Source organism: Melanerpes formicivorus, unplaced genomic scaffold, assembly GCF_026170545.1.
Source record: "Melanerpes formicivorus ecotype bairdi unplaced genomic scaffold, bMelFor1.0.p_v2 SCAF_22, whole genome shotgun sequence".
Classification (NCBI taxonomy): domain Eukaryota; kingdom Metazoa; phylum Chordata; class Aves; order Piciformes; family Picidae; genus Melanerpes; species Melanerpes formicivorus.
The window spans coordinates 3,695,619-3,721,700 of record NW_027142374.1 but is presented as its reverse complement, the minus strand read 5'-3'; the positions used below and the strand labels follow the sequence as shown (position 1 = coordinate 3,721,700).

Here is a 26,082-nt window from a genome sequence, read left to right as displayed (position 1 = left end):
AGTACCCAAAGATGCTTGGTTGTCCAGGTGTTTGGAGAGAAGCTGCAAAGACCACCAAGGAGCTTCAGCTCCTGGGTTTGGTACACACACACCAACAGGAGAAAAATAAACTATCAGTGACCCAGCTCAGCCCCCTAGGACCAGCATCCTGGAGGAGCCCACAAGCCACATCCTTCAGCACACACATCTTCCAGGAGGTGTTTGGCTTAACCAAGAGGTGCTGCTTGGGGCATCCAGAACCAGATTCTGCTCTGACAACCACCCTTCAGCAGGGAAGTTCCTCTACCTCTCTACTCTGCCCTGGTGGGACCACACCTGGAATACTGCATCCAGTTTTGGGCTCCCCAGTTCAAGACAGACAGAGAACTGCTGGAGAGAATCCAATGGAGAGCCAAAAGGATGATTAAGGGATTTGAGCATCTCCCCTGTGAAGAGAGGCTGAGAGCCCTGGGGCTGTTTAGTCTTGAGAAGACTGAGAGGGGATCTCATCAATGTGTATAAATATCTGAGGGGTGGGTGTCAAGTGGAGGGGGCCAAGCTCATTTGGGTGGTGCACAGTAATAAGACAAGAAACAATGGGGTCAAACCTGAACAGAGATTTCACCTCAACATGAGGAGAAACTTCTTTACAGTGAAGGTGACAGAGCCCTGGAGCAGGCTGCCCAGGGAGGTTGTGGAGCCTCCTTCTCTGGAGACTTTCAAACCCCACCTGGATGAATTCCTGTGCAGACTACCCTAAGTGATCCTGCTTTAGGTGGGGGGTTGAACCCGATGATCTCTTGAGGTCCCTTCCAACCTCTGATATACTGTGATACTAACCCCATGCAGTGCCTCAGGCTGGGGTCAGGGTGGCTGGAGAGCGGACAGGCAGGAAGGGACCTGGGGGTACTGGTTGATAGCAGGCTGAGCATGAGCCAGCAGTGTGCCCAGGTGGCCAAGAAGGCCAATGGCATCCTGGTCTGGATTAGGAATAGTGTGGCCAGAAGGAGCAGGGAGGTCATTGTGCCCTGTACTCAGCAGTGGTTAGACCACACCTTGAGTCCTGTGTCCAGTTCTGGGCACCTCAGTTTAGGAAAGATGTTGAGCTGCTGGAAGGTGTCCAGAGAAGGGCAACAAAGCTGGGGAGGGGTTTGGAGCACAGCCCCGTGAGGAGAGGCTGAGGGAGCTGGGGTTGCTTAGCCTGGAGAAGAGGAGGCTCAGGGGAGACCTTGCTGTCTACAACTACCTGAAGGGAGGTTGTAGCCAGGCAGTGGTTGGTCTCTTCTCCCAGGCAACCAGCACCAGAACAAGAGGACACAGTCTCAAGCTGTGCCAGGGGAGGTTTAGGCTGGATGTTAGGAAGAAGTTCTTCACAGAAAGAGAGATTGGTCATTGGAATGTGCTGCCCAGGGAGGTGGTGGAGTCACCATCCCTGGAGGTGTTTAGGAGGAGACTGGATGGGGTGCTTGGTGCCATGGTTTAGTTGATCAGATGGTGTTGGGCGATAGGTTGGACTCGATGATCTCCAAGGTCTTTTCCAACCTGGTTAGTTCTATTCTATTCTATACTGTGACACCATCCCAGCAGGGACCCTCCCCGGCAGGGGGTCGGGGCTTACCTTCAGCTTCTCGAAGCGGTCGCTGAGGGACGCCACTTGGTGGTCGCGGTGGCGGCCCACCAGCTTACATAAGGCACAGATGAGCTGGTCGTCAGCAACACAGTACATGTTCACCTTCTCGTTCTCGTGCTCCAGGCACGTCAGGCCGCGGAAGTGGGCGTCGGGCACGGGCTCCACCAGCCGGTGGCTGGTGAAGGGCTTCTTGTTGGGGTGGGTGGCCCGCAGGCAGCGGTCGCAGTAGGACACCTCGCAGGTGATGCAGGTCTTGACGGCGTCCCGCGGCGGGTCCTGCTCGCAGAACTGGCAGGCGATCCTCTCGCCGGCCCCCGACATGGTCGGGCTGTGGCGGAAGGTCCTCTCGCGGCGGCTCTCGCTGGGGGAGTTGGGGCCGCTCAGGGATGCCTTCTGGAAGCGGTCGATGATGTTCTGCAGGGTCACATTCCTCTTGAGGCCCTCCAGGCCCCGGTGGTTGAGGGAGATGACATAGCGGCAGGTGGGGCACTGGAAGGCGGTGATGGGCTCGATGGACTCGCTGGAGGAGCAGCTGGACACCAGGATGCGGTGGGCACAGCTGAAGCAGAGGCTGTGGGCGCAGGGCAGCAGGAGGGGGTCCTCAAACAACTCCAGGCAGATTGGGCAGGTCAGTTCTGACTCCAGTGTTTCCATCTTTAGTGAAAACAATTCTGATTCAGCATCAAAATCCAGGGAAGGTGGTTTGGTACCTGAGGGAGAGCAGAGTGGGGATGTGAGGCAGTAGCACTCCAGGGCAGCTCCTCTCCACCAGAAAGACACCCAGGGGAGTCAGACACGTCACATCTGCAACACCCCTACCCTGCTTCTACAGCCCAGCCAAGGTCCTGCCAGAGCACTGCTCCTCACCATGCCAACCACCTGAGCCGAGGATCTGGCTGGGGTCAGCACCCAGGGATGCTGTGAGGCAGGAGAGCCCTTTGGAAGGGAAAGGAGAAGAGAAAACAGCCAGCTCCTCTCCATCTGCTCCTAGTGCAGTCAAGAAAGAGGACTTGAACAGCAGGACTAAAGATAAACCCAGGAGAGACCACATGATTTCATGTTTCTTTTGGCCAGTGCTGCTCAAGACAGGAGCAGAGGCTGTGCTGCTTTCCACGCACAAAGGCTCAGCAGAGATAAACCCCTGAAGATCTCCTCGAGCAGCCGCACGGTCCTGTCCCTGCGGTGAGGGGGAAAAGGTGAATCATCTCCTGGAAACTGAGCAAAGCCAGCCAGGAGCTCTAGCACACCGTGCCCTGCTCTGTGCTTCTCCAGCCTTTTGGGAGCATGGCAAGGAAGGACAAGCAGCAAAATTACAGCCTGCAAACTCCAGCTCAGCTGTCCTCTGCTGCTCTCCAGCAACAACCACCTCGTGTTTTCAGATCTCCTCCCCTGCAGAAGGCTCTCTGCGGGTCACCAAACCTCCTCCCACACAGTCTCCAAGCTCTGGCTTTGCAGAGCACCAAGGTGCACCACCAGTCACCTTCTCAAGATCAAGCCTCAGGTCTCAAAGCATGTTTCTCTCATCAGCCCACATCCCAGCAGCCTTCCCCAGCAGCAGAACTTTACTTCCTCATTCAGTGAAAGCCAGGAGGGGACAAGCAGCCACAGGAATTACTCAGGGAACATGCCATCATCCCCTGGGGACAGCCACCCTGGCTTCTCCTGGTTTCATTCCCTTGCATGTCATTGCCTGTCCCATCACAGACCAAAAGCCACCAGCCACAGCTCCTGGATCCCCAATTCAAGCTACAGTGCCAGCCACCCCTCACAGGTGCTTGTCACCTGGTTGCTCACAGGCGACACCACACTGGGCACTACTGATCCCGCTCCCATTAACCAAAGGGTTCAGCCTTTGTGTGATAGACACAAGGCCAAGCTTGAGACCTGGGCATGGCTCTGCTGCCTCCAGACACCAAACAGCCACCCAAAGCCTAGGCAGAGCCTCTGCCCACGCCCATGCCCTTTCAGCACACCCCACTAAGAGCATCAGGCAGTGGACTCAGCCTCTGCCTTCTCACCTGTGCTCTGGATTGTTCCCCACATGCAGGACACAAGGTGCATCTGGGGCTCTTCAGCCTCCGTGAGTCAGGCTGAGTGATGCCCACCTGAGAAAGCCCCAAAATCCCCTGGAGCATGCAGGGGAGGTGGCAAGGGGTGAGCCAGAACTTGTGGCTGAGCAGCCCAGGGGCCAGTAGGCCAGGATTGGTCCCACCTGCTGCAGGCATTTTCCAACCCACCTTCTCCTGCCATGCAGGTACAGAGCCTTGAGCAATGCCAAGCCCATGGCGTGCTCTGGGGCCAGCTCCAGCCTCACCAGCGAGCAGTGCTGGCAGCTGTCCCCAACACAGCGGCAACCAAACACCCCTGGGGGGACAACTGCTTCCAGCCAGCCCTGCCAACGGCAAACCACCCAGCGTCCTGCTGGGACCTGCCCGTGCCCATCCCTGCCCATTGCCCCAGCTCTTCCTGAAAGAGGATCTGCAAGTACCTGGAGGAGACCTTCAGCTCTTCCTGCACGGCTCCAGGGTTGATGAAATGGAGCAGCTGGGTACTGAGATGCATCAATGCTGCAGTCACCTCCCCAGGCCTGGCCAGACCCAAGGCTGGGGCAGATATAGTCACAGAGGTTTTGAAATAAAGGTTCTTTTCCCCCCAGAGAGGCAGTGGAGCAGCAGCTGCAACCAGAGGAGCCAAGGAGCACCAAGGCTCCCTGCAGCGTCCTCCCTGCGTCTCGGGCCTCTGAGCCTGTCTGGGCCATGGGAAAGCAGCAGGAGGAAACGCTCCTGGCCGCCTGCCCAGGCTCTGGGCAGCAGAGCTCCGCAGCACCGGCCCCGATCCAGCCGGATCCACCGGCCTCCTGGCCGGGCAGGGAGAGGGATTGCTGCATGGCCACAATCCCCACACTGCCATCCCTGCCAGCTCCCAGCACTCCCAGTCCAGACCCCTACAAACTGCCCCTGAGCCAGGCTGGTCCCTTCCTGTGCCAGGATGGTCCATGCTGGAGCAGCTGCCTCACTGCAGGACCCAATGCTGCCAGCTGCCTGGGCACCCCCAGCAGGGGCACAGCCCTCACCTCCCTGCCGCAGCCATGGTACTCTCCAGCCAGCAGAACACAAGGAAAAAGAAGGATAAGAATGGGATTTGGTCCAGTCTGAGCAACATCAAGGGAAAGAATTTAGAAACAAGGACTGGTGGGAGAAGATCCCCACAGCCTCTGCAGGGCATGGCAGGAGCTGCTCAAAGCCAGCACAATCCCCCATGAAGTCAGCATCGCATCCTGATGGCTTCGCTGCCATCGGAGAGGAAAAAGGGTGTAAACAGCCTCTTGGTTTGTTCCTGTGGTTGTTCTCAGGCTAATCTTGTTTTTCTTCCCGGGACAACATCCCCCAGCTCCGGGAGGGGCCTCAGAACCCATCCAGGGCAGGAGCAGGGACCAGCAGCTCCAACACACCTGGGCGAAGCTGTTGGTGCTGCCTCCAAAGCCTTTTATGCCTCTGCCTTTGATGTTCCCTTTGATGTCCAGGATTGATGTGGCACGAGGAATGGCTGATTAGATTAAAATCTGCTTTATTTGGAGTCATTAACTCCCTAAATATAAAGGTTATAACATATTAATGCTGTTTACAAACAGAGACGTGTCACCTGTGCCCAGGGGTCAGCTGGCACTGGGGACACTCCTGGAGGCTGGGCAGGGCTGCGGACACAGGCAGCAGCGGCTCCGCAGGGTAGGAACATAAACCCAAACAGTCCTGCTGTGGGTGGGATTTGTCCCATTGCATAACCCTTGGAGGCATGCAGCGTCCTCTGCTCAGTGCTAGGGCAGCCAGGAGTGGCTTTAGGTGGGTGCCAACCAGCCCACAGGCACCTGCACTGCTGGAGGCCAGCCTGTGCAGCAGGTGAGATGGAATCATGGAATCCCAGACTGGTTTGGGTGGGAAGGGACCTTTAAAGGTCATCCAGTCCAACTGCCTGCAGGCAGCAGGGACACCTGCAACTACAGCAGGTTCCTCAGAGCCACAACCAACCTGACCTGCAATGGTGCCAGGGATGGGGCAGCTACCACCTCTCTGGGCAGCCTGGGCCAGGCTCTCAGCAGCCTCAATGTAAAATCTTCCACAGGTGTCACGCTCCACACCTCCCTGCTTCCTGGGTTATTGGCAGGGCAAGACACAACTGCCAGAGGGGACAAACACAGGACAGATGGTGTAGCCACAGTCCTTGCTTCCTTACCAGGCTCATATCTCAGGGTGGTAGGAACCTGCCAGGTACCACCCAGAGCTCCTGTGCCAGCCCAGCAGCAGGCAGTGGCACCTGCACTCCAGCTCTCCTCCACCTGTCGGCAGCCCTTGGTATCAACACCTCCAGCCCCTGCAGCCCTCCAGCATCCTCAGGCACCCTTGGCCTACATCCACACCAGCACAGCAGCCAAGACTACAGCACCCACCGCGGTGGCAAAGCCAGCTGCCAGCTCTGCCAGGACACAGGGTGACTGGTATTTGTACTGCAAGCCTGGCTTTTTGATGGGCTCCACAACCCAGGTTCTGACTGGGAGCAGCACAAGCGTGGTGAGCCCCAGGGGTGCGTGGGGTGTCCTCAGCAAATCACAGCAGGGTGGTTTGACACAAAGGTTCCCTCTCACAAATAGTTATTTCACAAGATCAAAGACAAACACCCTTCATTGCTACCTCCAGCTCAGAGGCTCCTCCTGAACAATGCAGAGGTTTGTCACCAAGGAAAGAAGGGAGGAGGGGAGAGCCAAGCATCAGCAGGGGATACTGCTCACATCACCCCATCTATACACCTGGGAGGGGACATCCTGCTGTACATCACCTCAGGCCATGCCAGACCACCCCAAAATTCCCCTTGGTCCCACTGACCATCTCCAGGCAGCCCAACATTGCCCCTGCTCCTCCTGCTTGTAGTTTCCCCTTGCCCCTGCTGAAGGGCAGCTCTTGCTCACATATCCACACCACACAAGTCGTGGAGTTTGAATACCAAAAATCCAGACAGAGCCTTATGTCTGTGTTCAAACCCAACAGCTGCAGTCTCTGCTCACTCCCTGGCCACAACTGCATCTTGGGTCAGTCCCCCTGCCCCTGCCCAGGGCCATCTCCATGGCCCAGGGATGCCACAGCCCTTCCCAAACCCTGCAAGCAGTGGGTCAGATTGATTTAGGGTGCAGTTCTCAGTGCTCCCCAGGTACCAGCACATCCTTCCTGTAGAACTGGTGATGGCTGATGAGGCTACAACATCTCATCCCACCTGGCATTTGGGGTCACTGCTGTTTGGTGGCACAGGGCCACGTGCCTTGCGCACGGTGAGCACCAGCCTCTGCCAAGCTGGACACAGCAGTACCCCCCTCCCCAAACCACTGCAGAGCATTTACACCCACCAACAGCTGCCTGCAGTGAGGCTTCCCCTCCAGCACACCTCTGATCTTCTCTACCAGCCTCACTTGCCCCAGTGTTTGCTGAGCCCACTTGAAATTCCTCCTGGTCCCCCCCTCCCCCCAGCACCGAAACTGGGCAGGGCTCTGCCAGCCTTTCAGAGCCCCACACTGCAAACCACCTCTCCCCTTCGTGTTAACTCTTCAGGCTGCTCTCTTCCACACCAACTGTCATTTATTGTTCTTCTTCCTTCCCCCGTTCTTTCTCCCCTCCCTTTTTTTCACCCCCCTCCCAGAAAGGCTGCAGCCCAAAACTGCTCAGCCACTTCCAAGAAAGAGGCTCAGGAACAGCCACGCTGCTCCACCCCAGTGCTTAAAAAAAAACCCCTTAAATAAGAAAATAAAATATGGAACCCTTCCTTTAATTGGCTGCACGACAGCAGGATATGAAACCCAGGCAGCAGTTGTCTGTGTGCTTTTTGTTGTCCTCGTGAAAATTAGCTCGAAATTGGATCACCCTTCAGGGAGAAATAAAAACCCATCCAGCAGCCACAGCCCGGCCCCGAGGAGCTCCAGCTCCCACGCAGCCCTGCCACGCTCAGTGGGACCCTCTGGCAGCAGCAGGAGTTTGAGGGGGGCACGGGCTCCCCCCATGCTACACCCCAACCCTGCCAAACCCCCCCCCCCGCTACCCAAACATCAGCTGCCCTACATCTGCCCTTGGGACAGGTCTGTCCCAGGAGAAGCAAGGGTCCTAGGAGGAAAACCAGCCCCTGGCCGTGCAATTAGCAGCAGCTCCTGCCTAAGCAAGATCCTCAGGGGACAGAGCGAGGCAGTTGGGCTCAGTCAGCCAGTTCAGGCCGAGCAGTTCCTCATTTTTTCTGTGCTTGGCTTGCAACCTCGACAGGCTGCTGCGTGTGGAGCTGCTGTGCATGTTTAACAGGGGATTGCAGGCTTAAAGCTCTTACTGCTGAGGAGTAGCTCCTGGACATGAGCATGGCCCTAGCCCACTGAGCATCCCCCTTGGTCCATGAGCATCCCTCCAACCAGGAGTATCCTGCCCGATCCATAAGCATCCCTGCTGGTCCATGAGCATTCCCCCGGTTTACCAGCATCCTTCTGACCTTGAGCAACCCCCTGGTCCCCCAGCATCCCTCTTGACCATGAGGTTCCCCCAAGTCCTTGAGCATCCCCCTGGTCCCCCGGCATCCCTCTGACCATGAACATCACCCCTGGTCCCCCAGCACCTCTCTTGACCATGAGTATCCCCCCTGGTCCATGAGCACCTCTCCTGGTCCACCAGCATCCCTCTTGACCATGAGTATCTCTCCTGGTCCCACAGCATCCCCCCTGACCACAAGCATCCCCACCTGGTTCACCAGCATCCCTCTTGACCTTGAGGTTCCCCCCAGCCCATGAGCATCCCTCCTGGTCCCCTGGCATCCCTCTGACTATGAGCACCTCTCCTGGTCCACCAGCATCCCTCTTGACCAGGAGTATCCCCCCTCAACCATGATCATCCCCACCTGGTTCACCAGCATTCCTCTGACCACGAGTGTCCCTCTGGTTGAACAGTATCCCTCTGACCTTGAGCATCCCCTCTGGCTCAGCAACACCCCTCTGTCTACGAGGATCCCCCTAGCCAGGCCATCACTGCAGCACTGCCCTTTCACCTGCTCCTTCCTTCCCATAAACCTGAAAGCATGGCACTGAATTTGGCCTTTCCTTCCCACAGCTCCTGCCCTGACAGTCCCTTCAGGAGCTCAGCTACCTGTCCAAAGCCTGCAAAGACAAACAGCTCATCCTCCAGCTGCTCTCCCAGCCACTTTCTGCAGTACTGGAAGGAGGAGGAAAAAGCCCTGATTAAACTGGATTTCCCGTATGAAAGCCCTGCGTTGCTGTCCTTAATCCATCACACCAAGGCACAGGCACTTCCACACCAGCTTTAATTGTTTTCTCAGCCAATTTGCCACCATAAAGCCGGCAGCTCCACAATTCCCACTCCTTCCTGTGCCTCTCCAAATGAAGGACGGGGCAGAAGAAGCTGCACTCCCTCGCTGCAGTTATTTAATGAGAGCTTACTCTCTGCTTGCTGTTAAACTCCTCCAGAGCTGCTGCCTGCAGCTCGCCAGCCATGGCCCTCTGCTGCTCTTTAATTTCTCCCTGAGCACAGCACCTCATTGCCCTGGGGAATTCCACCCTCATCGCTGCCCACACTCTCCTGACTGATGGCACGGAACCGTTCCGCTTCCTCACATTTCTCCTCAACTGCTCCTGCCAGGCTCCATGCCCATGTGGAGTTCGTGGGGCTGGGAGGGTTCCATGCCCAGCTGGTGGGTTGCCCCTCGGACAGCTTGCACAAACAGATTTGGTTGGGTTTCCCCCCAAATGGGATTACTCTCCCTGCAAGCTCTGCACAACCTCAGCAGCCACCATGCCGGCACTGCCCTAAGCTAGGATGCTCCAACCCATGCACCACGGGTCCAGCACCCCCAGCAGCCATCAGCATCCCTACTGCAGTCCCTCCAGCTGCCCTGCTTTAGGGTGCTCCATTTGTCATCCCCTTTTCTGTCTCTTCTGAATAAGAGGGTGGTGAGAGCCTGGCTCAAGTTGCCCAGAGTGGTGGGAGATGCCCCATCGCTGGAACCATCCCAGGTCAGGTTGTCTGGGGCTCTGAACAACCTGCTCTAGTCCAGATGGCCCTGCAGGAGGGTTGGACTAGATGACCTTTAAAGGTCCCTTCCCACCCAAACCATCTCTGCTTGTCAAGCAGCTCCATGAGCCTCCACCACCCATCACCACCCTAGGGCTGCTGCACTTTCTACACAAACGAGAAGCCTTCAACCCAGCTCTCCCCAGTGCTCCCCCAAAACAGCTGCCTCAGCTCAGCACCTCCCCTGCCCAGCCTGCTCTGCTGTCCGCTCCCTCCTGCCAGCATGGGGCTGAACTTTCCCCACGGGTTCCAAAGGCTGATGACTTCAACAGCTGGGCAATCAACTGATGGCACCATTTGTCCTGGCAATGCTGTGAAACTCGCCACCTGCAGCCACCACCGGTGCACCCGGGCAGCAGGATTTAGGGAGGGCTCATGACAACAGGGGGAGTTTTGGCCTGCTGTGAAACCATCAGCTGCTGATGTCCTGTTTGTCCAGTCTGGCTGGGTTGCAAGGCAGGATGAAGCAAAAGGCTGGGGTGTTTTTTTAAGCCCACACAGGAACTCAAGCCATCACCACGCTGTGCTCCCCAGCACTGTCATCAGGGGCCAGCCTTGTAGCACATCACTTGGATTTATTGGGACCTTTAAAGCATCCCCAAACCCACCAGCATCCACAACAGCCTCCACAGATGGAGCTGAATGCTCCACCTGTAGAGGCAGATCCTTACATGCTCACATTTAGAGCTCACCAGGAAGCAGAAGCAGAGACGAGGAGCTTGTCTTCAGGTACCTGCACAGCACACAGATGCTCTGGCCAAAGCCCCATGAGGTCTCCACCAGACCAAACCTTCATTCACCTCCAAGACATCAAAGGGGCAAGGATCAAACAGAGCTCATCTGGTTTTTCTCCAGGAACATCCTGGTGGAAGGGAAGATTCTACCTCTTTCCTACAAGCAGTGCCAGGCTCAGCAGCAGGTAAACAAGGCACTCTGCCCTACCCTGCCCAGCGAGGTGACAGCTCCTGAGTGCTCCCGGGGGACCTTGGCACACCACGTGTCCCCCACACGCTCCCGAGGGGGCTGGCACTGGGAGTTCATAGCATGCAAGGCAGAGAGAGATCTCTGCAATTTGCTTGCAGCTGTTGCAGCCAGGCACACGAGTCCCTTACCGTGCAGACTGCTCAGCAGCTGCAGTGCTTCAGCCCCACACAGCAACGGTGCCCATCACACCCCAGGAGCCTTGGGGGTAATGACTTTCACAGACCTCTCCATGCACCATGCCACGTCCATCCTTCCACCACAGCCTCCCCAGCCCCTCTGCCAGCACCTGCCACCGCAGCTCAGGGGCTGGGGCCCCGCAGCCAGGTCGTCACGGCAATGGCCGGAAGGTCACAGCGATGCCAGAGCCAGGGACATCCGCAGACAGCCAGCTCCAGGGGCTGCAGCGGCGCCGGGAGCAAGCCCCACCTTCCCCAGCCGGAGCAGCTGCGAGCGAGCCACTCACAGCCCGGTCACTGAGAGCAGCAGCTGGGGACCTGGCATGCCACCAAACCGGCACGTTCAGGGCTCCCGTGGCCTTGGCACCAGCAGCCCTGCCATCTCCTGCCATCCTCCCTGCCCCACCTGCTGACCCTCTGCCCTGCCCCAGGTCTCACCACCTCTCCTGCTGTCCTGTCACCCAGGTCCAGGTCTTCTCCTCCACTGCCCAGCAGGGTGGGTGGCTGCTGCCCGGCAGAGAGCAAGCACAGCACTCACATCAGCTCCCGAGGACAGACCTGTGCCTGGCTGGCTCCTGCCAGGCCACACATGGCAGCAGCTTCTTGCTCCAAGAGCACCCTGCAGCTCTGAGTCCTGCCCCTGCCTCAGCCTGCAATGCAGCTGCAGCTCCAGCCCAGCACCGGCCCCTGGCCCTGCAAGGACAAGGGAGGGCACAGCTGCCAACCCAGCACAGCAGCAGCTGCTGCCTCAGAACCACCTCTTGGGCGCAGGAGCAAGCCTGGCTCTCATCCCCCAGATGGATACTGCCCAGAAACATGCAGCCTGGCAAAGACAAAGGCCTGACCCACACAGCCCCATGGCCAGCCCACAGCCACTGCCTGCAGATACCCCACAGCACCACCACCTTTTCCCCCTGCACCAACCATGGAAGCTCAGCTCCTTCTCCAGGGCAGAGCGAGCTGAGGCACCACGTAACCTCCTCTGAGCTTCGAGCAGCAGGGGGGCTGAGGAGCACTGCATTTCAGGGCTGAAACCCTTGGTCTCTGCAGAGGCTGGAGAAGCAGCAGCCTACTCCAGTGCTTGCAGCCCCAGCACCATCCCAGGGGATGAGCACCCCTAGGGACAGCACCCCATGAGTTACCCCTACTCCAGTATTTCCTACTGGGCCACTAAGTCTCAAGGCAGGACACCAGCACCGCTCACCCACAGGCAGGCAGGCTTTAAAGAGGTGCTGAGAAATGACCAATGAGTTAGGGTTCATGGCAAAGTCCACTGCAGGAAAGGGTCAGGAGAAGACCAAGACACAGAGCCAAACCTGAGAAGGTGCCAGTGCTGCTGCAACAAGAGCATGGCACAGCAAGGAGCTGGGCCATCAGTGGTGCTGCCCAGAGAGCCTCGAGGCACAAATCCACAGCCAAAAAGTGGTTCCTCAAGCAGGGTACAGCCCCATCCCAGCACAGGTGCAGAGCCTGGGTGTGCCAGCCTGGTGCTTGGCATCCCCCCACCATGCTCCAAAGTGGCCCTGGGAGAAAACTCTAACTGCAAGGAAGACATGGCTCCGTAAGGGCCAGGAGTGGCTACCTGGACCAAGGTTTCCATCCACTCTCAGCCTGCAAAGGGCTGCGGTATGCCCCCAGCCAGTGATCCGCAGAGCACATGTGCCTGGTGCTGTGCCAGCCCCCAGCCCATGGAAAAGCTGCAGAGGATGTTGCTTTGGTGCCATCTTATAGCTCAAAGGTTCTTCCAGCCTCCAGCCCCCAACCACAACCCCTCCGAGGTGGCTGCAGGGCTGCCAGGGAGCAGGGAACTCCCAGGCTGTGGTGCTGCCCCACGCGGGTTTGAATCCATCAGCTCCCGGGATAGGGTTCCTGGCAGGGCAGGCAGGATAACCAACAATAAACAAGGACAAACAAAGCTTCCTGCAGGAACTGGAGACAATGGGGGAATAATTAGTGCTGACCTCAGGGCACAAACAATGCAGGTAGCAGATATTTTGGACTTTCACACCCTCCCCCCTGCCACGCTCAGGAAGAGACACCCAGATTGGTGCAGCGTGGCCCACGGGTCACAGCTGAGAGACACTAATCACTTACCAGGGCTCAAGCTGTACCACGGGAGGTTTAGGTTGGATGCTAGGAAAAATTTCTTCCCTGAAAGAGTGGCTAGGCTTTGGAACAGGCTGCCCAAGGAGGTGGTGGAGTCACCATCCCTGGAAGTGTTTGAGAAATGTGTGGACATGGCACCTGGGGACATGGTCTAGTGGCCATGGAGGTGTTGGGTAGAAGGCTGGACTTGATGATCTTGGAGGTCTTTTTCCAATCTTAATGGTTCTATGAGTCTGCTCTATGAAGCAATATACCAGGGACCGAGGGATCAGCCCAGGACTTCCCTGCAAGGGGAATCCTGGAGCAAAGGAGGCTGGGGCACCAGGCACACGTTCTGGGGACACATTTTTCCCAGTGTAAGCAGCTCCAGGCACCACCCTGGTTGCAGGCACCCACATGCCAAGGGTCCCAGTGCAGAAGGTTTGGGGACAGAGTTTGCACTCACGTCCCAGCCCTGCTCCACTTCCAGCATGGCACGGTGAGAATACAGAATTAACCAGGTTGGAAAAGACCTTCGATATCATCAAGTGCAACCTATCACCCAACACCATCTAATCAACTAAACCATGGCACTAAGTGCCTTATCCAGTCTCTTTTTAGTGATACACCATACCAGCCATGGGCAAACCCTTGAGGAAGCTCCCACACTGCTGCAAGGCTCCAGAATGGAGGGTGAAGCCCAGCTCCAGATTGTACTCCCTCCAGCACCGAGCCAGAGGATGTCAGAGAGCCTCTGCTGCTACAGTGCCCACCTCTTCATTTGGGAGAGGGACAAACCAAGGCTTGTCCTCAAGTCATTGCAATATTTTTAAGCATTTTCCTACACTGGCCCCTGAGGAGTGCTCTGCGAGCTAGATCTCCCAGTCCTCCTCCCAGCACTGCAGGGTGATAGAGGGACAGGGACGTCAGAGCTCCCTGGGTGTTTTGCCAGCACATTAAACAAGTCATTTGAAGCCTTTCAAGAAATGCTCCTTCACTCCGAGGTGACTCACAGCCATTAGCATCCCTTTGGAGAGGGCTCTCCAACCCTCAATCACTTCTGCACATAAGCATTTTTAGCCTTCATCTCACAAGAAAAAAAACACACCACCCAGCCCAGAAAGCACCAATTCAGCCAGCTCAGCTCTTCCCCAGCCGTGTGCCAGCCAGCACAGGGATTATTTTGCAGTTGTATTTGCAACTCTTCCCCACCGCGCTGGGAGCCCTGGGCTCAAAGCAAGATGCTTGGAGAGCCCAGCAGCCAGCCCCTGTCCCCGGCAACCTGCCCCTGATAGCCACCCTGCTGCAGTAACACGGAGCTGCTGGCAGGTCCATAGCTCCTCAGACTCCCTCACCAGGATCAGCACAGAGCAGAGCAGGTGGTGCTGGTTTTTTTCAGAGCTGGATGTTTTCTGCTTGTTGGTGCTGCCACCACTGTGTGATGCCCACCCACCAGCAGGCACCAAGCTCTGCTTTCTGCAGCTCCAGCTTGGCTGGTTTTGTCACCCACCCCACAATGCCAGGCTGGAAAGATCTGCAGCCCAGATCTGGCACAGGCTCAGGGATAGAGGAAGGAAGGTGCGTGGCACAGCAGGGCCAGCTCCAGGTTCCAGCTGCTAACACAACACCCTGGGCATGCAATGCAGCTCAGGCTCTATAGTGTGAGCAAGGAGACTCCAGCACACAGAGGACCAGTATGGCAGAGCTGTCACCTGCCCCATGTCCCACCCTCTGCTCTGGGTGCCACACAGCACCCAGTCCCTCAGGCTTTGTGTGGCAAATCACAGGATGCTCCACCAGTGATGCCCCACTCAGCATCCTCTGGAGCAGCCCTGGGCTCTCAATCAGTTTTCTATCAAAGCCAGGCTATCAGCAGGATCAGTAAGGTCCCTCAGCAGGAGCAGCAAGGTCCACCAGCAGTCCCACAGCTCATAACAGGAAGAGAATTAAACACCAAGTAAAGCAGGTCCTGAGCACACAGCTGGGTGAGGACCAGCAGCTCAGAATGCAGCTGAAGACCACAGCACAGCCCTCGACCCGCTGCTCGAGAGCCCAGCACAAGCTCATCCCCAGCACAGTGAACACCCACACAATCCCACCCTGTCTCCTGGAGACATCCAGGCTGACCCACTGCCCCTGGTCCCTGGCATAGTATCCCACACTCCTAGTTATAAAGGCTCAACCAAACCCAGCACCTCTCCCTGCTCTAAGGGGCACCCAGGAGGGCTCCCCTCCAGCTCTCCTCAGATGCAGCTGATGAGATGAAGCAGGGAACTACAAAGGGGATTAATTCCTCCTACCATCCTGCTCCCCCCTGCCTGCGGGCTGCCCGAGGGAGGCAGCAGCAAGAGGCAGGGCACAGACAGCTCCTGCTCTGTGCCACCAAAAGGCTCTTGTCAGGATCTGAGGGAAGAGGGAAACTCTGCACTTGGCATCTGTAACGATCACAGACCCTGGAGAGGCGCCCTGGGACGAGGCTGGGGCTCATGTGGCAGCCCTGGCATGGCAGAGAGCATCACCACCCCACACTCTGAGGATACGCCAGCCCTGGAGCATCTCCATCAGTGACAGACATCACCCTGCACTAACGACCCCCCAGGCCAGCCCAAATCACCTCCTGACAAGCAGGGCCACAACACTGCTCGATGATTACCCAGATGAAGCATTGGTAAAGGACTTCAGGAGCCAGCTAAAAGGGATGAAAAAAGGCTGATGTATCTCATGCCAAAAAGTGCTCATGTGTCACACATGGAGACAAGGGGGCAGGAAGGTGACAGCAGCCAGCACCCAAAAAAGCATCCTCCAATGACAACCAGAAGCTAGACTCCCTCCTTTCAAGGGAGCTAAGAAGAAAAATCCCAGAGAGGATGAAGTAGAGGAGCCTGTCCCTCGTGGATGAAGAAACAGGACATTTCCCAGGAGGAAAGCAAGCCTGAGAGGCAAAGCAGAGAAGAGCATGGGCTGGGGAGAACTTCAGGCATGGCTGTGGGGCCAGCAGAGATCCCAAAGGACTTCTCCCACCCACCAGTCATGGAGAAGGAACAACATACCAAGCAAGATGATTATGGCCAGGCTTGCCAGCCATGGAAAAGACCCCAAGTCGTGTAGCTGGGAACCTACCACCCTCCTGCAAGACAAAGCCCAGCAGCCTCTCCTTCCTGCAGCATGCAAGCACTTCCAGCAGCAAGGAGCAAGAGCCAGAGCTACACGGAGCCAGGGGAAACCCCTGAGCAGAAGGAAATAAAAATCAGAGCCCATTCCTGGAAGGGAACAAAAGCAAAGCAGCAAAGAGAGGCATGGTTGGGGAGCTGGGGCCAGGCCTCAGAGAGTTGCAGCTGCACCTCAATGCACAGCAAGCCCAGGGACACTGGGGTGAGGCTGCTCAACCAGTGCGGTGAGCTGGGTGCTGGGGAGCCCTGCTGGGTGCTGGGGAGCCCTGCTCAGCTCCAGGCAGTAAAACTGTGGAGAAGCCCTCAGAAGAATGATGGTGGCCGTGTTCATGGACAGGCCTCAGGGGCCATAAGCAGGCTGCTCCCAGGACGTGCTGCCAGAGCTCCAGCAGCTCCCCAGCGCCAGCCCCAGGAACACGTTGGACGCTTTGAGATAAACAAAATGCCTTCAAGTGGCCTGAGCCAATGTATTTCTGCAACAGCTCAGAGCTTCTGGATATGTTCTGCACCTGGAGCATCCCACCCCTGTGCCTGGAGCATCACAGCATCCCAGACAGACAGGAGGAACAGGGAAAGGCAGCAGAGCTCCCTGCCCTGCTGCGCTTCAGAGGAGTGTATATGCATGCATCTGCTCTTCGCTCCCAAGCAGATCTTCAGCCAGCTCACATTCATCACGCTGAGCTTCAGCCCTACTTCAGGAAGGTCTCTGCCCGCTCTCTGAAGTTAATTTTCCTCCCTTTGGTCAAACCAGCACAAAATTGGGTTTGTGTATTAAACCGAAATGTAATTCCCGGGCCATTAGCCGGCTTGTGGTCAAGTTCCTGCGTCTGCAAGACGAGGAGTAAACAAACAGAGCCAGCAATTCACGTCTCCAGACGCAGCTTCCAGTCACAACAGTGACAGTGCTCTGCAGAGCACAGAGCCCCTTTTCAGAGCAGCAGCCCAAGCCGTGCCACCGAGAGCCGGCAGAGCCCCGGCGCTCCCGGTGGACACCGAGCCCCTCGCACGCAGCGCTGGCACAGGGACCTGTAGCTGTCTGCCTGCACGGCCTGCAGGAAGCTTCTCCTAGATCTGCCCCCAGCTGCTCAGTGACGTAGCAGGATTCCTGCTATTTCTCACGTTGGCTTTGCACAAGCTGCTGGGTTTCCCTTTTCCCTGTCGAGCAGAATCCAGGCAGTGAGATACATAAACTACCCAGCTTTGGGACCCCAGAGCTCACAGCATCCAACTCTGCAACTGCTGTAAAATAACCAAACCACCCAGAAAACCCCAAACAATCAAAACCCCTTCCAGAGCCACTCCTCCTTCTATCGAGTCTCTCTGCTCCCTAATTTTGAGAGCAAAACACATCCAGCATCACTTTCAGTCCACCCGGGGTCCCAGCTCATCACAGGGACTCTGGCTGAAGATCCCCTTCCAACCAGACCCCACCCTTCCTCCCGAGGTGAGGAAATCCCACAGGAAATGCCCCAAAAAGGAAACCAGCTGAGAGGCAGCCAGGAAAGAGCAGGCTGCCCACTGCAGGCTCCCAAGCAGCTCCCTGGACACAGCCCAGCCAGCACTGGTCACACCAGAAACTCCCTGAATGCCACGAGCCATTTCCTCTTCAATTCCAGACTCCCCTGGCTCAGCACAGCCCCAAACATGACCAGACTGTCCCAGGTTACCCCTGGCTGAGGCCAGGAGCAGCCTCAAAGCTCTTCCAAGGCACACTTGTGATGGGGGAGTGATGACTGCTGCGATGCTGGTGTGACACTGGGACATATCCCCTACAAATGCCACTGTGCAGAAGGGAACATCACAGAGGAACTAAAGGGGGTGTTGCAATGCTTGAGGGAACTAGAGAGGGACAACATCTTGAGCCTGGCTGCAAAGAAGAGACCAAAGGGGAGAGGGGAGTAGGGGAAGGGGTGGCAAAAGAATGTCCCCTGCCCTTCTGTGCCCAGAGGCATGGTGGGTTGGTCTGCTCAAGGAGGAAGCCAAACCCAGCTGGTGATGTGAGGGCAACTGTGCTGCCAGCACCAAGCAGATGAAATGGGGCATGGAGAGAGGGCAAAAAGAAGTTCAAACTCCCACACAGACATGCCTGACCCCCACCCTGAGACCCCACACCAAGACTGCGTGCATCCCAGCCTCATGGGATTTGCTGTCACCCAGCACAGAGCAAAGGGGCACAGCATGGCTGTACTGGGCATGGCAAGGGGCAGCTGGGCACGGTGAGCTCTTTGTCACCAAGCCCTGTCCCCACACCAGGACAGTCCTGAGGGGTAATATCCCAGGCTTCTCCCCACTGTACTTGTGGGTATTGCTTGGTGGGTAGGAGCTTTATGTGTTCCAGCTGAGCAAGGAGAAGGTCCTCATCCCAGCCAGTGCCCCCAGGCACAAGACAAGCTGGGAGCCAGGGCTGAGAGCAGCCTGGGGCAGGAATGGAGTGGGGGCAGGAGCAGGAGCGGAGGCGATGGGGAGGCTGGCGCTGCCAGAGAACACAATGAGCGGTTTCCTGAGCAAGGCCAGCGTGTCCAGAGGCACAAAAGGAGCTATTCTGCCGCTGGCCTCACTCCCCAGCTTGCTCAGGGCTGGGGTGAGGAGCAGGGGGAGGGCAAACAAGCGCTACACATTTCAGTGGCGGTGGCAGGGCCCCAGTTCTGCCTCACGGCACCCCCAAAAACCACAGAAACCATGGGCTCCGGGCTGGGCACCGTGCCCCTCTCCACTCCCAGCAGACCAGAAGCAGGTCCTGGGCCGCTGGCAAAAAGAGCCAAGGGGCTGGTTCCTGGCAGCAGGGTGTAAGAAAACAGGAAGGCGGCAGAGGATCCGCAGGGCGAGACGCGATGCTGCCACAGCCGCCGGCAGCCGCGGCCCCGGCGCCCTCGCACCGCACAAGGCAGCTTTCAGCCGCACACAGATGCCCCATTCTCCCCACCGCTGACCCCCTGCCCTGGCATCCTCGGCACCCCGGGCTCCACAGCAGCAGGCGATGGCGCTCGCAGCCTCTCCCGGTGCCATCAGCTGCCCCACCACGTCCCCTCACTAATGGCAGAGGCTGGCAGAGCTGAGGGTAAGGCTGGCACTTGCTGGGCTGTGACACGCACTCGCTTGCCAGAGGAAGAGCACTGAAAGCAAGGACAAGCAGCAAGCACAGGTTCAAGCCCTGACCCCAAACCTCCCCAAGCTGTTTCTCCCCCCCTCCCTCGCCAAAACCCCTCCTGAGGCACTGCTGGCTCACCCCAAAGCAGGGGGCACCAGCCCATGGGAGGTTTCCAGGGAACAACGGTAGGCAGGTTATCAGAAGCAGAAACTCGCTCCAAGGGTACAAAATAATCACAGGGGTCGTTAGCTTCGGTTACAGAACCAGCTGTGTAGCCTGCAGAGAACGTTCTGGTTCCAGCATTGCCCTTGAGACAGCTGTGCGCTATGGTCCCTCCTGCCACCAGCCTCCAAGATGTGAGGACCCCTAGGAGCCGACCTAACCAAGCTCAAACCCCCACCTCTCCTCTAGCCAGTCTCATGGCCCCAAACCCACTCAGAGCACGGCCTATCAGGCTCAGGAGAGGAAACCCAAGCACAGCTTTGGAACCCCCATCCCCTCCAGGAGATGATCAAAGGACAAAACAATCCCGATTTTAACAATAAGTAATTTACCAGCCTCACATGGGGTCAGGGCTGATCCCACCCTGCTCACACACATGTATGTGTACGATACACAAACCATCAGCATGTCACCAAGCTGTACCTATGCCACCTGCCTGCAGACATACTCTGCCTGGGCGGGAACTCACCCCCCACGACAGCTTCCTTCCTTTCCCCACAGCACCATTCCCAGCACAGGCAGTGCCAGCCCCGGGACCCTGCACGCACTCTCTGCTTTCACCCGGTGCCACAAAAGACTCCGCAGGGCACAGACCTGCCTGTAATGCTGGTGGAGAGGAGCTGGCACAGGCAGGGCTCTGTAGCAACCACAGCACCTGCCTGAACTGATGCAACTGCTCCTGCTGCCAGCGCTGGCTCTTCCTCCTCACACCTCTGCCCTACGCCACTGCCTTTTCCCAGGAGCATCCTCAAGGAATGGCACCCTTGGCTACAGGAGCGTTCCCCTGCTGAGACCACCACAACCCTTCCCTCTGTGTCATGGCTGGACTCACCCCTTCACTGCGGGGAAAAGCCCAGCAAAGAGTTTGGAGCCTGCTCCCAGCAGCGAAACACAGCCACAATAAGCAGAGCACAGAGCCCACAGCACCCCTAGAAGCTGGGGGACTCTGCCCACACCCAGCCCTGTGCAGGCAGCCCACCATGGCACACACACCATGCCTCACTGAGCAGAGGAGCTCAGAATGGAAGGACAGATAGACGGAAGGGCATAGCTGATCGTGTTACATGGGTCAAGGAGCAGCTCAAGCCCCACTGGACTCCATGCATGCAGGGTGAGGAGCTGGCAGCATTGCCCGTCAGTGACCCAGATGTTCAGCCGATGCCACCCAGGAGCCACCAGTGCCCCAGTGCAACGGGCATGCTCCGGCTGGCACCACGGCGCTGTCAGCTTTGGTCTGGCCTCAGCAGCTCCTCAAGCACAGCCGATTGCCCTAAGCCTCCTCCCGACCAGAAGGGCTCGGCAGAGGTTCAGGGGCTTGCTCGGGAGCACGCCGAAGCCTGGGCCGGTGCCAAGCCAGGCAGGCAGCGCCGGAGCCATCAGCACCTGGCGTGTCGGGACTCGAGGAGGCGATGGAGCAACATGAACCATCTGCCCTCCCCTCAAACTCCAGCACCCGCTTGGCCGAGCTACCCTGTGCCACCCCAGCGTAGTCACAGACACCTCCAACTGCACATCCCCACGAGGGCACAAGGGGCAGTGCATTTTGGGGGCAAAACACATAAATGAAGCGGGAAAAGAACATACAACTCCCGGGCACCTTTCCACAGCAGGTTCCCAGTGCCGCTGCCAGCCAGCCGCACCACCTCCGCACACACTGGGCTGCGATGCCCAGGCAGTGTCCCACCTAACACCGCCCGGATCCCGGTGCCACAGGGGGGCCGCACCGGTACAAGCGGCGCTCAAACCAGTTCCTCCTGTGCCACTCCTGGTGCCAGTCCCGTGAGGACCCGTTACCTCCTCGCCTCCATTTCGCCAAACTTTATCGCGACTGAAATCGTGACACGCCGCTGGGAAGGGGAACGGGAAACAGCGGAAGGCAGCGGCTCCGCACCGAGCTTCTCTCCGACAGCAGCGGGAGCCGGGAACCGAAACATGCCAACCTCTCAAGCGCGGCTGGCGGGCTCGGAGGCCGAAGGGACGGGACCGGGTATACCGGAGGTGTAACCCGGGGGATAAGGAAGGTGTCGGGCCGTTAGCCCCGCGAGAGCAGGGGGCTGGCATGGCGTGGGGGGGTGGGGGGGGAACCGAGGAAGCGCCGCTCACGCCGGCGGGACCATCGCCCGCTCCTGGCAGGACGGCTCCCGGGAACGGAAAGGGCCGGGAAGGACGCGGGGCTCCCGCTGCCCACCGCGGGGCAAGGCGCTGGGCAGCCCCTCGGTTATCCCCGCCGGGGCAGAATCGCCAAGACACTCCGGAGTCGGGAGTGCCGAGTGGAGGCGCAGGGCACCCACCAACCGGCGTCGGCTCCCAGGAAGGCCAGGAAACCTTCCCCCCCCACCCGCGCCACTTGCTGCAGAGCCCCAGGAAGGGACACGGCGGGGCCCCGCGCTCGGCCGACAGTGCCAGTGCCCTGCTCCCACCCCGCCGGTGCTGCTGCCCGGTGCCCGCCCCGGTGCCGCCGGTACCTACCCGCGGGCTGCGGCAGCCCCGCCGCGGCCCGGGCATCTTGCAGGCGCGAGCGAGACGGCGGCGGCGGCGCGCGGGGCTGGTGGGCGGGACAGCGCTCCGCTTCCGCCCCGCCCCTGGCCACGCCTCCGACCACGCCCTAGCCTCGGCCACGCCACACCCCAGGTTTGGCCGCGGGGTCCCGGGCAGCGCCGTTTACGCCGGGGAGGAGCGGACCCGACCCGCCCCGCTGCGGGAAGAACCGGCGGAGAGGAGAGGCGCGGCCGGGACCGTCGGGCGGGGAGCGGTTCCCGTGTCAGTACGGTGCGCTCTTACGTCATGGAGAGCCGTGTGTGTGCCTGTGGCACCGGGCGCTGTGCACAGATGTTCTTGTGTCGGAGAGAATCCCGTGAGTGCTTACACGGGACCGCGCACGTTCTGATGGCACAGAGACCATGCATGGAAGGTGATACACGTTCTTGCGTCATGTGATGCATGTTCCTGTGCCATGAGCCCCACACATGTGCTTATGTCACGGACAACAATGTGTGCTTATGGAGAACAATCTATGTTCTTATGTCATGGAAGACTATATAAATTCTCATGTCACAAAGGACCACATATGTTCTTACATCTTGGAGGACCATGTATGTTCTTACATCATGGAGAGCAACATATGTTCTCCTGTCATGGAACACTGTATACGTTCTTGTGTCATGGAGAGCCACATATGTTCTTAAGCCACAAAGGAACATGTCATAGAGGATCATGAATGCACTTAAGTCCCAGAGCACCACATGTATTCTCCAGCTCACGCTGAGCCCTGGCTCCCCAGCAGCAAAACCTGCAATGTGTTTGTGTTCCCCTGGGTAGATAGTGCTGAAAGATTGGTTACAGCAGGGGTTTGCTTCCTAGTTGGCAAGGCAGAGGGTGTCCTGGTTCTGTCCCCAGGGTGAAGCAGTGCTGGGTGAGGCTGCCTTGCTGTGCATGAAGAGTAGGCGGGAGGGGGTGTGTGTAGGGGGGGGTGTATAGGCATGTATGGGGTGTGTGTGTACAGGCATGCATGTATAGGTGTGTGTGTGCGTGCACAGCAGGGACATCAAAGGCAAACGAGGGTGGGGAGCCCGTGTGCATTCACCCCCGGTGAGGTGGGTCTGCACCTTATGGGTTATTTGTGTTTGAGGCCTGCCCACGTGCTCCATGAGCCCTCTGCTTAAAATAAACATGAGGGACACGCAGCCTGGCTCCTGGAGTTCCTTGAGGTGAGACAGGGAGGTGCTGGAAAAGGGTTTGGTGTGCAGGGACCTGCAGCTGTTCCCTGCCCTTACCACACTTTGATGCCATCATCACTGCACAGACAGACAAAGAGACAGACACTGTACCTGCACAGCCACCTTGCACACACTGTAGCTGTCACGCTAGGACCTCCTGGTGGGACAAGGCGGCTGCACGGAGCCAAGCAGTGGAGGTAAACACCACAGCCAAGTCCACCTCTGCTGCACTCTGTGGAGAACCCACCAACCCTCTTCCCTTGGAGGCTATGCCAGCTGGGTGATGACACTGCATGAGACCCTCCCTCTGCTTCTCTGGCAGCACAGGCACAGTCTGGGCAGCCATGACCAAGTCACATCATCCATTGCCATCCTGGGACTACTCACTGCTTGCATCTATGCAACTGGAGCATCCAAACAGCTGGAGCAAAACCTGGAACAGCTATGTCCTTCTCTGGCTGGATGGGCAAGACTGACCCCAGGGCTGCCACAGCCACTGCAGGCACACGGGGATCAGTTTGGGCTGCTCAGCACCCCTCGTGCTGGCGGCCAGAGAAACCAGTGAGGATGACAGCACAGATGTGCAGCCCCCAGACAAGGCACAGGCTGTGAGAGAAGGAAGGCTGCTAGCAGGGAGCAGATGGCAGGAGGTCACAGCACGGCCCCACTCCCAAGGACTCCCAGCTGCAGCCTGCCTGCTTGGTCTCTGGCAGGGAGCAGAGGCTGGCAGCTCAGCTCTTACCCAAGCTCCAAGACCTTCAGGCTTCCTCCCACATCATTCCTGGGAGCAGCAAACCCCAGACAGTATCCTGCAGTGGGGGACAGCTGAGGAGCACCACAATGTCACAGCGGCTCCCAGCACTGGTGGAAGCTAGCAGGGCTGGAGAGCATGGCAGGAGCTGCAGTAGCTGTTGGGTGAGCCATGGAGGCCTGCCCCAGAGCTGCTGCTCTCACAGGCCAAGGAACAGCCATAGGAACACAGAGATGAGGCTCTGCCTGCAGAACAGATCCAAGTGGGCTGAGACTCACCAGAGCACAGCTGAGTGACGGAAGGACGCGAGTTTTAAGTGCCCCAAACTGTTTTCATAAGGGATGACCTACAGCTGCAGCCCAGCTCACCACATGATGAGCACTGGAATGAGTCTGGCCTCTTCGCTGAAAGCTGGAGGTGCCAGGGGTGACCTTGGGCAAATATTGACAATTACAGGGGTGCTGTGTGGATCAGGTCCAAATGGCACGCTAATGGAGCGAGCAGGGCAGCGGCGGGGCCGAGCTCTGCATGCTAATGTGCTAACCACTCCAGGGCGAGGCAGGTTCCTCAGGGCTGGGGAGAGCTCCTGCCAACAGAGCTGGTCTGAGGCTCAGCAGCCCTTTCCAGCAGGACCTGTGCACGTCTCAGGTTTTGCAGCAGGCAGCTGTGAGCACGCTGCTGGATGCAGGGAACAGAGGTGATCCTGCCCAAGGCTGGAACGCGTCAGCTTCCGCCGTTCGCAGGAGGAATGGAGACGCTCGGGTCGCGCCACGTGCCTGGGATGCCACTGGATAAACACCACCAGGGACAGAGCAGGATTCCCCCTCCAAATGTGTTCTTAGGTGGAATGCACAGGGGGGGAGAAAAATGCCTTTAACTTCTGCACCCCCTTGTCCTGCTGCTTCTAAAGAGCAGGCAGTCTGGAGATGAGCAGGGATGGCTAAATTCCCCCAGAAGCAGCTCTTTCGTTTCCTTTTTGTATTTTGATGACTTCATTCATGTCGCTTTCATTAGCACCTCCTTTATCTCCAGCTCTTCCCCAAAGGCATTCAAGCTCCTCTCCTTGCTGCTGCACAAGGAGCACAGCTCCGGCTCATGGATGGGATGTGGATGCTTTGCACCACCTGATGTTGAGGCCTGGAATTTCAGACCCTGCTCCAAGCTCCTGCTCTCTCTCCCATGGGGAGGAAACCAGAGGCCTCACCTGCCCCCAAACAAGCTCTTCTGGCTCAGCAGCCACTTGCCTAATGCCTCTTCATCTCACAAGGAATCAGCTGTGATGTCTCTGTTAAGGCTTTATTGTTCAACAACCTCCTGCAGATGCACCTGCAGCAGAGCTGAGCTGCCCCAGAGAGCAAGAGCTGTCCTCTCCAGTGCATGGTGCATCTCATCTCTGCACACAAATCAGTCCTAAGCACGCTCCCAACCCAGTCCAGCTCTTTAAGGAGTGTCTATAGGGCAGGATCTTGCACCACATTTGTGAGTAATCAATCATTTTGCTTCCCCTGGGAGCAAAGTTCTCACTTGGAGAAGGAGTCAGGGTTGGATAGGCCAGGACTGCCTAGCCAGGATTCAGACCATCTTCTGACCACCTCCATATTTCAGCTGCATGTTTGCTTTCCCTCGTGCCAGAGCTCAGCCACCCTGGGAGCTGCAGGGAAGGTGGTTCTGCTGAAGGCTAATACAAGCATTAGCAGACACAGTCCTACCCAGACAGAGCCCTTCTCTCTCCTCATGAGGAAGAAGAGGCCTCCCTGAGGAAGGTGAGGCACTGCAGGGGAGAGCTTAGACCATTCCCAGCAGAAGCAGGCCCCAGTTTTGCTAGGGAGCAGCAGTGAGGTGGGATGAGGCAGGGAGATGAGTGACTTCTTAGGATGTTGGGCAGTAATAGGACTAAGGGGAATGCAGCAAAATGAGAAGTGGGTAGATTCAGATTGGATATTAGGGAGAAGTTCTTCACCATGAGGGTAGTGAGACACTGGCACAGGTTGCCCAGGGAGGTGGTAGAAGCCTCATCCCTGGAAGGTTTTAAGGCCAGGCTGGATGTGGCTCTGAGCAGCCTGATGTACTGTGAGGAGTCCCTGCCCATGGCAGGGGGGTTGGAACTGGGTGATCCTTGAGGTCCCTTCCAACCCTCACAATTGTGTGATACAAGACACCCATTGCCTGGGAATGAGCAGAG

At 57.9% G+C, this 26,082-nt stretch overlaps 1 protein-coding gene across 1 annotated transcript in view; it reads right to left on the bottom strand.

Moving 5' to 3' along the window:
* MID2 (midline 2) overlaps nucleotides 1-22,006 on the bottom strand; it is a 74,240-nt gene extending 52,234 nt beyond the window's left edge. The window contains exons 1-2 of the mRNA XM_068151867.1: nucleotides 21,903-22,006; nucleotides 1,598-2,319 (exon numbers count right to left, since the gene is read on the bottom strand). Coding sequence (XP_068007968.1) covers nucleotides 1,598-2,263 — 666 coding nt within the window. The 5' untranslated portion in view covers nucleotides 2,264-2,319; nucleotides 21,903-22,006. The remainder of the gene's footprint in view (nucleotides 1-1,597; nucleotides 2,320-21,902) is intronic.
* Between the last annotated feature and the right edge of the window lie 4,076 nt (nucleotides 22,007-26,082).